This window comes from Phodopus roborovskii, unplaced genomic scaffold (assembly GCF_943737965.1).
Source record: "Phodopus roborovskii unplaced genomic scaffold, PHOROB, whole genome shotgun sequence".
Lineage (NCBI taxonomy): Eukaryota > Metazoa > Chordata > Mammalia > Rodentia > Cricetidae > Phodopus > Phodopus roborovskii.
This window is the reverse complement of record NW_026126409.1, coordinates 34,024,772-34,037,145: the sequence shown is the minus strand read 5'-3', so window position 1 is coordinate 34,037,145 and position 12,374 is coordinate 34,024,772. Positions and strand designations below refer to the sequence as shown.

The 12,374-nt window shown below is 40.8% G+C and overlaps 1 protein-coding gene across 1 annotated transcript in view; it reads right to left on the bottom strand.

Annotated features, from left to right (window-relative positions):
• The window catches only part of Pdgfrl (platelet derived growth factor receptor like), a 45,414-nt gene extending 40,287 nt beyond the window's left edge, over positions 1-5,127 (bottom strand). Inside the window, exon 1 of the mRNA XM_051182312.1 lies at positions 4,984-5,127. Within this exon, the coding sequence (XP_051038269.1) occupies positions 4,984-5,038 (55 nt within the window). The 5' untranslated portion in view covers positions 5,039-5,127. The remainder of the gene's footprint in view (positions 1-4,983) is intronic.
• Between the last annotated feature and the right edge of the window lie 7,247 nt (positions 5,128-12,374).

Here is a 12,374-nt window from a genome sequence, read left to right as displayed (position 1 = left end):
CCAAACGAAACCCTAACAGTATAAATAAATCAGTATTAGATGTCTGGGACTCACTCCCTACCTCCTAAGCTCCTTCAAAGGGCTTTCCATGGCACACAGACTGATGGGCTCAGGCCCACATTCTATGGTGGTCCTCCCATGATACTGGTGTCTCCAAAATCTTGGGGTCTCCTGCTGCATCTGGGTTGCCCTTTGACCAGTATCCTCTCCTGAGTGCTCTTTCATGGACTCTGGCTCTGCCCCACAGTGCCAAGCCTCAGCTGCTTTCCATGACTCCTTTGTGCCATCAAAATTGGTACCACCTGTAGTGTACCTGTAGTGAACATGTGACTCCTACACTAACAAGTTCAGCAACCAGTGTGACGTACAACCTTGGCAGCACCTGGAACACAGTGATGGATACCAATGATGTCGGTATCTTTTTAATCATCACTAATTTCTCAGTTCCAGCTGACCAGCATCCATTGTGCAACTAAAGTATTGGTTTTACTTCAGAGATGCTGGTCTTTTATAAAGCACAGCTGATTCTTCAGCCCCAGCTGACCAGAACCACAGGCTCCTGTCTTTAAACTTCCCTTTGAACTTTGTAAGCTAGGCCACTGGTCATCTGCACTGCTCCCAGCGTTATCATCCAAGATCTAATGGAACAGCCCACTGAGCTCTTTGAATGGCTTCTCTAGCCCAACTCCAAAGTTCTTCCACTCCCTACCCCAAACCCAAACACAGCATGGCCATTTCTGTCTCAGCAACGCCCTAAAATCTTGACACCAATTTCAGTCTTGGTTAGTGTTTTTATTGCTGCGATGAAACACCATGACCAAAAGCACTTTGGGGAGGAAGGGTTTACTTCACTTACACTTTCAAGTAACAGTCCATCACTGAGGGAGGGCAGGGCAGGGCAGGACTCAAGCATGGCAGGAACCCGTAGACAAAAGCTGATGGAAAGGTTATGGAGGAGTGCTGCCTAATGGCTTGTTCGACTTACAGAATCCAGGACCAATAGGGCCAGGAGTGGCCACACCCACAATGAGCTAAGCCCTCCCACATCAATCAGTAATTCAGAAAATACCCTCAACTGGATCTTATAGAGGCATTTTCTTAATTGAGTTTCCCTCCTCTTAGATGACTCTAGCTTGTGTCAAGTTGACATAAAAAACTAGACAGGACAGCAAGGAATGCCAAGGATTGTGGGACACTTCCAAAAGCTAGCAAGTGGCTGTTGGGTTCTTCCCAGAGTCTCAGAGGCAGGAAGACCCTAATAACATCTTGATTTTAGATTTGTGACCTCTAGAACTGTAAGAGACTAGATATCCATTGCTTTAAGCCATTTTATTCCTAGTGTAGGTCGAGTATCCCTAATCTGGAAAAAAAAAAAAAAAAAAAAAAAAAAAAAAGTTTCAAACCCACAAGTGGGAAATGCCACACCTGGACTCATGTGACATTTTTCAGTCAGAATGTGGATGAACAAAAACACTGTCTAAAAATCACCTTCAGATTATCTATATATAGGAGATACACAAAACATAATTGAGCTTCATTCTTGGACCCCAGACCCACATCCAAGAAATTTGATTATGCTTATGCACAGTCCAAGAATCTGAATAAAAAGAAATCCTGGCCTGACATACTTCTGTTTCCAAGAATTTTTGAGACTGTTAGCTTGTCCTTTGTCATAGCAGCTCTAGGAAGCCAACATGTTTTAGTTAATAAAATCCGTGACGTTTATCAGTTCCCAAAATTATGCCTTCACCTGTCATTTGTTGCCTGTTTACTCCCTTTGATCATGAAGTCCTTCTGGACTTTGCTCACTCCTCTGATAGCCAGCCCCCCCCCCCCACCTCTCACACTCTTAAATTCGGAAGACACTTTTACCTATCCAACACATAGATGAAGATCCTAAATATCTGAAACATCTGTTAATTGCATTTGTAATCAACAGTGTGTTTTATGATTCCTTCTTTCTATGCAGGTTTCTGACATACCTGTCTTTTTCCAAGGAGAAAACTGACACAGAAAGTGATACATGGTCCTTGCTGGAGGGCCATGGTCACTGTATAATTCTCCTTATCTTCTTGGAGACCTTGCTTTTCCCTCTCATAGCTTGATGAATCTTTTTAGTGTTCTCAGAAAATTCTTTTTATAAGATGAAGAATAAACATGTGTTGAACTGAAGACTGTATTGGATAAAGGGGCTTGTGTAGGTAAATAAAACCGCAGCAAAGAATCAATATGCATACCTCAACACTAGCTCCAGATATTAAATATACATTTGTAGATGGTAAGGGGTCAGCAGATGACTGCAAATATATATATATATATATATATATATATATATATATATATATATAAATTTGAAGTGCGGACATTGCAGTGCAATGTTAAACAGAAATGCTGGAGAGCAGTTACTATGAATAGTGGGTCACTGACTGGAGCCTTCGGTCTCTTTATTCACTGTTTTTAAGCCTTCATTTTATGAAATGGGTAGACTATGTAGTTTTCTGACTCCTCGGGAAGAGAAATAACATTATTTCTCACAATGTGATCACTTTAGAATTGGGCAAGGTGAATGTCACTAGTTAGGACAGATGTCCACCTTTTCTGAGGCTCTCTCTCAAATGTGATCACAAACTGACAGACTCAGGGACAATCAGAGTCATCCCCTGTGCCTGTAGTTGGTGCTGGGGGATGGTACAGGGGTAACATATCCTGCCCTGTCAATCAGAGAAAAAACACTGGAAAAACTTATGTATAGTCATTGTCATAGGTTGTTTCTGCTCCTTCCCCTGTCACCACCCTGGGATTCAAAATAAACAAAAATTCTTGATAGGGTCAGGAAAACAGTTAAATAACTTTTAAATTCAGTTTTCAATAGGTGAGTTCAATTTTGTATATGACTTATATACATCATATAATCTACATATGTATACATGTGTCATATATATTATAAATGTATCTATCATGCATTTGTATCTAAGTTTAGAGGCAAAACTCACAGTTCACTCATTCTTAAATACTGAGTACTTGACCTGTATTCCCCTTTCTCTGGCTGTCTCATAAATGTTTATTGTTCGTATGAATTGTAGTTTACTTAAACGGATGCTATCTAATTCATTTAGACAGATGTTTGTTGTCCTTCGAATACTCTGATCCCTGTCATCTTTTGAGCGTCTCCAACTGCCTCCATGGGACTCACAAAGTGAATGGTCTATTTGAAGTTATTTTGTCTGGCCTTCCTCTGCCGTATTCAAAAATCACACCAAATACTGTGTTTCCACCATTTCAGCAGTCAGACACAAGGATCTGCCAGGAACGTTTTAATGCTGCATTGTGCAAACTGGGCTCATGCCAGCCTGTCTGTGGGCAAAGAGAGACTGCTGCCAATCCTCTTCTCCCCCCCCCCCATGCTTTACTAAGTAAGGCTTTGCCCTTATCGAGCCTCAGGCACAGCGTCATGGGCTACTATCACCTTGAACTTCTGCAAACTTGATTCTGGTATTTTTTGGAAGGTGACTGAAGTCTCAGAGGATGGAAAGGGATGGGTCAGGATTGAAGAGTAGATGCAAGCCAGGTTGAACTTGCTCCAGCGTGAGATTGCATAACAGCAAAGGCTGCTTTTCAACCAATTATAAACAAATTCGTGGCAGTAGCTGAAGAGTTTCAAGAAAGTGTTGAGGTTAGCACATTGGTCCTCAACCCTTTCACAAGTCACCTAACAACTGTCAGAAATAGCAGGCATTTGCATTACGATTCATAGCAGTGGCACAATTACAGTTATGAAGTAGAAACGAAAATTTTATGGTTGGAGTCACCACAATGTGAGGAACTGTATTAAAGGAAGGTAGCATCAGGAAGGTTGAAAACCACTGGGTTAGCAAGATGTCACCTGATAAAAGGTGTACTGTGCAAAGAGCAACAATTAAGTAAACACCTGAGCAAATAAAATAATTAGCACTTACATGCCTAGGTGTCATCTTTATATAAAAACAATTCACAGATACATATGCACATATATGTAACAAAGCCTGACCCTGTGGTCAGACATCACACAACGGGGAGGAACCCAGGGCAGGTACCTACTCAAAAACGTTTTAAAATGTGATGCGATGGTTGGTGAGACAGCTGATGGAGTAAAATTACATGCATCTAAGTCTGACAACTCAAGTTCAATCCCTGCAATTCATGCCGTGCAAAGAGGGAACCCACTCCTGAAGGCTGTGTATAGGTTACCACACATCGGCTGTAGCATGCGGATACGGATACGCAAACACACACACACACACACACACACACACACACACACACACACAATGCGATTTAAAGAATTAAGTGATGCAAGGCCCTCTTATGTGGTACAAAAATGTAGTCTTTTTTTTTTCCCCCCACCCATCCCATCCTCCTACTTATACGGGAAATACAATTGCGGTGTAGCTTTGTGTGTGTGTGTGTGTGTGTGTGTGTGTGTGTGTGTGTGTGTGTGTTGCTGTTTAGTGCAGAATTTTGTTGTTTAAAGACCTTGCAGGACTTTCGCTCAGGTTGGTGTACAAAAACAAAAACAAACAAAACAGGACTGCAAAGGGGAAGGAGTACACGGAATCGCTTTGCTTAGGTGGCAAGGGCTCTCAGTAGCAGAAGTCGGGGCGGTGACTCGCAGCGCGGAATGAAGGATCCATCGCCATCAGACTGACACGTTGACACAGGGGGATGGACCAGCCGCTGGCTGGGGAATGGTGGGTTTGATCTATGGTCCCGATGAACTCCTATGGGTCAAAGTAACCACTACCTTCCCAGAGGGCTCTCCAGGGAGCTGGGAGTTGGAAGGAAATGGACCAGGGGGACCAGGAGGGACCAGGTGCACCGGATAGTGACTACGCCAGAGCCCATCCCTCAGGCCAAAGTTAGAGGATTTGCTAGGGGAATTTTGGGGACTATGGGTCCTGGGCGAAGGCGGGCAGAGGCCAGATATCCCCCGGCCCAGTCACTCACCATCTTCCAGCGCTTCGTGTACCAACAGAAGTCCCAGGAGCAGCCAAACCTTCATCTTCAGGGCTGGTGACCTGCAGAATAGTTGGGAACTGTGCGCAGCGTGGCCGGCTGCTCAGGGCAGGGCAAGGCAGGTCAGGAGAGTCGAGAGAGGCGGTGCCTGGGACACCACAGCTGGAGGATTCGGTTTCATCAGGAGGAACACACAGTTTGGGAGAAAAGTAGGAGATTTAAAAAAAATAAAAATAAAAAGGAAAAAAATAAAAGTTCCGTGTAATATGATCTCTTCTGCCCCCTGGCGGAGTAGTGAAGGATAGACTTTTCCAACCACCAGGAACACTAAATGGAATTCTTGCCTTGATTTTCTCCAGTTTCGGTGTTTTGACTCTGTTAACCCTGTTCAGGAAGGCCTAAGCATAACCGGCTTATAGAACACACATACTCCTCTCAACAAAGAGAGTGCTGTAAGTTTCTCTTGGTCCCTAGGGGTTCTCTCACCTGCACTTAAAGGAAAAAAACAAAACAAAAAAACCATTGTTGCACTTCAAAACATGAGTCATTGTGGTTGATTCTTTAGGTCTGGTCAGAGATGAGATAAGCAGCTAGGCCTGGACCTGATGAACCTGCCCATCTCGCTGCAGGGGAACCAGCAAAATGGTCGAAGGGAAGAGCTGTCTGTCTGCCATCAAAAGGGCTCACAGAAGACCAGCTCTGGTCCCTGTGTGCTTGCTTACCTTCTAAGCAGAAGCCTTGTTGCTGTGCACAAGACTATTGTGTAGGTGTGTAACCGAGACTGTCCTAAACGGCCATCATTGTCATCGTGAGGTAAAACAACAAAAAACTAAACACCAGGATAGATGCATTATTCTAGGGGCAGGAGGGAGGGCCTACTCCAAATGACTACAGACTTTGTTGATCCCTCCTGGAAGGCATCACCCTCCCTGTGGAGTGGGGATGGGATGGGAGGGGGGCAGGGAGGGAGGGAGACAGAACTGGGATCTATATGTAAAATAAGAAAAAAAAGTTATTTTCTAACTGTAAAACAAATAAAGATGAATCACTGCCTGTCCACTTGCAGCCTTACAAGGCAAGGGGAAGCAAAAATGGAGAGCAGGAACTTCCGATCTAGGATTGCCTGCCCCACCTACCTTTACTGGCAATATCATTGATTTACTTTCTCCTGCTTATTAGAAGAGCTCCTCTTACCAATCATTTATATCCTGGTGTCAATTTAAGCCAATAGTTTTGCTTCAGAAACATTTCTGGTTCAAGCCTGATTTCTTGGGCAGTGAAACCCTTGGTCCTTATGTGTGAGGAGGTCAGAGACAATTCCGGCATCTTGGAGAATCAACAATTAGGGAATTATAGAATCCTGAACTGTTGTGGAATATTATTTTAACTAGGCAAAGCTGTGTTACTTTTGTTTATGCTGCAGAATATTATTCTAACTGGGTAAAGGTGTGTAATTTTTGTTTTGTTGCATTTGTTTAATGATGTAAGTATGTGTGTTTAATTATGTAAAGATGGGTTGCATTTGTTTCACCTTACTTGTCCTGGCTTAGACTGTCACTGACTGGCTAGGCAGAGAAAGGATAGGTGGGGCTGGCAGGCAGAGAGAATAAACAGGAGGAAAAATCAAGGCTCAAGAGAGGAAGGAGAGAAAAGAGGAGACAAGAGGGATGCCCAGGGCCAGAAGCCAGGTGGCAAGTAAGATAGGAAGAAAGAAAGAAAGAAAGAAAGAAAGAAAGAAAGGGAAGGATGAAGGGAAGGAGGGAGGGAAGGAGGAAGGGGAGAGAGAGAGGTAAACAGCTCTAAGGCAAAAGGTAGATAGAGAACAGGTATTTAAGTTAAAAGAGCTAGTTAGAAATAGCCTAAGCTAAGGCTGAGCATTCAAAACTAGTAAGTCTCCATGCCGTGATTTGGGAGCTGGCTGGTGGCTTAAAAGAAAAAGCCTGGTACACTGAACCATGCTAATTTCTTCTCAGTTTGGACCATGAGGTATCCCTGGGTATGCCTGGATGGTGGCCCATCTTGTCTTTGTCTTCCAGCTAACTGCTTCTGTATTTAATACAGCAAAAATTGTAGGTATTTAAAAGTATCAACATGGTGTCTGAAATGTATTACTAGAAACCTTCACACAGCAAGCCCGTGCTTCTGAATACTTCTCTTTGACCTACATTAAAAGACAAATTGGGGTGATGTGCAGGTGGGGACAATTTTTAAGTGTTTTTGAAAAATCTTTGAAATGCATCCACTCAAATGGAAATGCAGCAAGATCCCTTGGCAATGCAGACTTGCAGGCCTTAGACACAGAGACACTAGATCACTCTGAGGAGCTGGCATTGTGGCACACACATGCAGACCCAACTACTTAGGAGGCATGAAATAATAGGGTCTTATGAGCCCAAGTTCAAGGCAACCTTGGGCAACATAGTGAGACCTCCATTACAAACAAAACAAAGCCTCACTTTGGAAAGACTTCATGCCTATCCAATAATTGCTGTTATATACAAGTGTGCCAAGTCTGTATAATATCACTTGTATATTTCCAGGGAAATTTGATAACCAGTTGGTATACTCTTCCCAGGGGGAGACCCAAGAGAGCCCTTTTGCTTTCACAGAACTATTCATACCCACCCCTGCCCCCAGCTATCTCTACATCCTCTTATTAAGCATTTTGCTAGTGATGGGGTGGACTCTGAAGAGCTTTCTGAAGATCAGTGTCAAAATGACAGGTCCATGGAATAGCAGTTGAAATGGTAATCTCAGACATGGGATCTTGGGGTGGCATGCTTCAAAAACAACTGGTTATTTTCATTGTGTATCATGAAGACCAAAGTTCTGTGGATGTTTCTCTTTTGTCTCCTAAGACCTGGTAATCACAGTGATGGCTGTCTGAGTATAGTAAAATAACAATCAAGTAGATAGTATTGTATTGTATTGTGTTTCTGAGCTTTAAAGGCCCTTAAGTTCAGAAAACAAAGACCGACATAAGCTTCCAAAATTTAAGTGAGTCTGAAATGTGTGCTGTTTTTTTTTGTGTGTGATACACATACATACGAAATTATTATATGTCATATTAAGGTTTATTTAAAAACACATGGTTACATTATAAAGCATAACATAACAGTCAAAGCAGCAGTAGTTTTTATTACAAAGTCTAAAAAAAAAGAGTCCAACTTTATATGTAAAAAGGAACACCCATTATCATTAAAAACATCAAAATTATCTACTGAACAAAATGTCTTTACATTTACACAAGTACTTACAACAGGGTACTTGTCCGGTTTTATAGACATAGAAGTTCTGGATTGTTATTTAAGCCTCCATGCACAACTGCTATTAAATATGATTACAGAATAAAGCAATAAACAATTTGGCATTGCTAGTGGACATGAAAAATGAGGGTCTCATCAATGAGGTCTGGGTACAGAAGGCCACCCTGCTGGCAGTACAAGACTTTTTACCAACAGGGTCTGGGCCATGCTATTTCTCATCTTGAGGATGTGTACCTGCAGGAAATACAGTAGGGTCAGGCTTTACCATGCCAGTTCCAAGACATGTTCCAACACACAGCCAGCCCCTCCAGCAGTCACAGGTATTCCTTGGTCCTTATTCACCTTAACATACTGATGAGCTATTTGGAACTGAAGTTAAAGGTTCCAGATGAGCTTCTATTCATTAGACGTTCTCACTATACTTCACTGTACTAAACAGTGCCAGAGAGTAAGAACAGACACCACATACAGCAGGGTGCCCAGATGTGGCATCACACTAGGGTCCTAGCTGGAATCTCTAGGGCTTTCCATGGTCAGAAAGGCTGCTTAGAGTCCAGAGATTGCAGCAGTGGCTTCGACTGTGGGTAAGAACAGGCAAGTACAGAACTCCTGGCCAAGTAATGTTAAAATCAAGTTATGCCGTAACAGAATACATTTGAAACCGATAAGACCAAAACTGTGTAAATACAAACAGTCATGAATACTACAGAAGCTAACGCCTAGATCAACAATACAACAGTAGTTTCGACCTCTCAAAATGCAGAAAGCTATTTTAAATTCTTTAAATGTAAGTATATGAGGAAAAAAAAAAAACTTCAGCTAAGCAATAGGTCTAGAAATCTTGTCTTCACATCTAGAGCTAAGATGACCTTTGCTGGCATTATTTACTACATAAATTTCAGTATTTTTCCTTGACATATAAAAATAGAAAATGTACAGAGAAGGCACTTACTTTTTTGGCACTAGCAAAAAGAACAGTTATTGTCACTCATGTCATCAACCCCTATACATGTGAATCATCCATGAATAACACTCTAAACCCAATCTTTTAAAGTGCTGTTGAAATTGTAGTTTGGGGATTATTACTTGAAATGTACCTGGAGAAATCCCTAGCTGTGTTACAAAGAAGCAAGAGCTGGGATTTTAGTGCAACTTCCTCATCTGGGTGGCAAATTTGGGATACACTCCAATTTTTTATTTTACACAGCCACCACACGAGCGCATGCACGTGCCCGTGCATGTGCGCACGTGCGCGCACACACCCCCCCACACACACACCACTCCTGATATATATGAAGGGAGAAGATAAGGTGCAATTCCTTCTGAATCCTTAGCCCTGTAGGGCAATTATTTTCCTTCACCTTTCACCTGTACTAAATGTTCAGACAAACTTAGAAAAGTATTCAGTAACAATTCTGAAGCACAGTGTTTTACTAGAAAATATTTTAAGTAATTACCTGCAAACTTTCAGGGCTTGGAAAAAATTGGCAAAAATAAAAACTTCATAAAAATAAAATTATCTTATCTTTTATTCTTTAGGAAGACAATTCAGAAGCTGGTCTTTTTGAATCAGTTACTGTTAGTACTACTAAATACTAAAGTTAACACACAGTAGTCTCAATGTTGACATTACATATTAATGTATAGATAATATTTTGCTTAGTTTTCTTGTCATTCTTGTTGTCAAGGAAAAGAGATTAAGATGTTTTAGTATGTCTCAAAGTTTCTAGATAAGTTTTTCTCAGGAGTTTTTAACTTGAGCTTTCATAACCACCCTTTTAAATATGTGGTTGGTGTGATCTTTATGTTATGTTAATTCCCAGATCATTCTTCTTTGTTAAGAGTATGAAGTTAAGGTGCTGTGATGAGACAATCTCACTGAAAATAGCAACAACACAGTTCTTAAAGAAAAAATAAAGCACTACAAACTACTTATGCTTGCCATGATAAATAAAAGGTGTCCACATTTGATATTCTGGATCATTTGCTCACTAGTCAAATTTGTATAAAATATTTTGGTGTTCCTACAAAACAAAATAGGACGTTTTTTCAAGGTGTTATGAACTCAAAGTTCCAGAGGACAGAGGTTGGCAAAGATCTAGTGGTACTGGCGCTGGCTGGCAGGCACACACAGGGACAGGTATGTTAGAAATAGTGCTACAGAGACAAATAAACAAGAACATCCCAAGGTCCCGAACCCTACTCCATTCAGATTCCAAAGCACCTGTCATAATATACTACAGTTTAGTGATTTCATATTAGAAACATGATAAATATGTCTTAAAGAATCTGTCTATAGAAAACATACATATAAAATTGTATCTTTAAAATAGCTTAAACTCTAAAATATCTATCAATATAAAACATTAATCTCTCTCCACATCAATTGTGTTTTTATCTATGTAACAATATCACATCCAAAACTCATCATAAACCCAACTTAACTTATGCACGGCTAACTGACTGCCCCCCCCCAAATATACATTACACACACACACACACACACACACACACACACACACACACACACGCACGCCAATGTGTTTATACACATATGACATGCTTGTCCATTTGGGTCTTGACAGAAAAAATAGCATGGTCTCTGACAAAACATGTCCACAGACATCGGGTTTCCATATGTTTTGATGTGACATTCTGCTCCTAACTGAACACAGTGGCCATAATACTTCTATAGTTGCCTATCTTGGTTCAAGCAAATCTGATTTTGTTACAGTAAGAAATTCTTACTCTTTTCCCCTTTCCTATCAAATCCATGACCTCTTCTTTATTATTTTTACATGCATACATGTACGTATGTGTGTGTGTGTGTGTGTGTGTGTGTGTGTGTGTACATAACCTGCCGAGTCATTTAGTATTGCTTGTATATACAAGTGTTTATTTAATGCTGAACACTTGGGATTACATAACCGATCAAGGGGCTCAACCCTGATTCTCCCTCTCTGGGCAACCATTAATGATAGCAAGATTCCTGATCATGCTTAGTCCTTCCCAAACTATTTTAGCGTTTGCTTCTCCAACTTTTCTCCTGTAGTAAAGCAAGCAGTTGGAAAGAGTGTCTGGGCTGCAGATTTTATTGGGTGCACCCTAGAAGCTTCCGAATGACAGCACTAAATCAGGGAGGCATCACTAACAGCTGGGGAACCCAGAACCTTTGTCTGCTCATCTGATAGTTAATTACAGTAAATGCTGCTTCCCCACAAAGGGTTGCAACTTGCTTTTAAACAGCATCAGTAAAATAAATGATCTCTTGAAAGAATTATGAGAAAGTAGCTGTTTTGCTTGTCTTTAAATTATGCAGAGTTCCTGGTTACAAATGGTCTTCTGGGAGTGCCATGTCTGTGTTAAGTGTCTAGCCTCTAGATGTATTTAATAAACCATTTAAGTACTTTTTACAAAATTAACTCATGAGGAATAAGAACGATTGGAAATTTATAATCTATTCTCATAGAATCCTATAAAGTAAAATGCAGCAATCAGAGAATCTTACATATAAAAATGTATTTAATCACATACAAAGATCACTGTGTTTTTAATTCAATTTGGTTATTTAACTCAATGTTTTAAATATTGTGTTCTGGAAGTAGTCGATGAGTTATTGTATAATATCAACGTTTGTGTTAATAGGTTTAATGTGGTCATTTAAAGGCAAATGAAATAAAAAGTGATAAATGATGGGATAGAGAGGGGGCAGGAATCTCTAAACATTTCTATAAGAAACATCAGAGGTATAGTAAGTCTAAAGTCTGTAATTTGGGCTCAAATGCCCTGTGCGACTGGATCAGTGATATTTTCCTATACCTCTTCATCTTTTCTTTTTTTGCACATTGTAAAGATGGAATTTGTTATCATGTCCATTTCTATCTAGATCAGAGAAAATATCAGAAGTAAAAGATCAAGTTATGTGATTGATGATGTGACAGACACTGAGCTATGATTAGGTATTAAATAATATAAAACAATCTGAGCCATTTTACCAAATGTGTGACATGGGGGCTTATAATGTCTTCACTCACTTTTAAAAACAGAAAGCCTGTCTGAACCTCTGTCTATGTAGCTCTGGCCCTCGAGCTGTGGGAGGGGACCATATTCATTCTT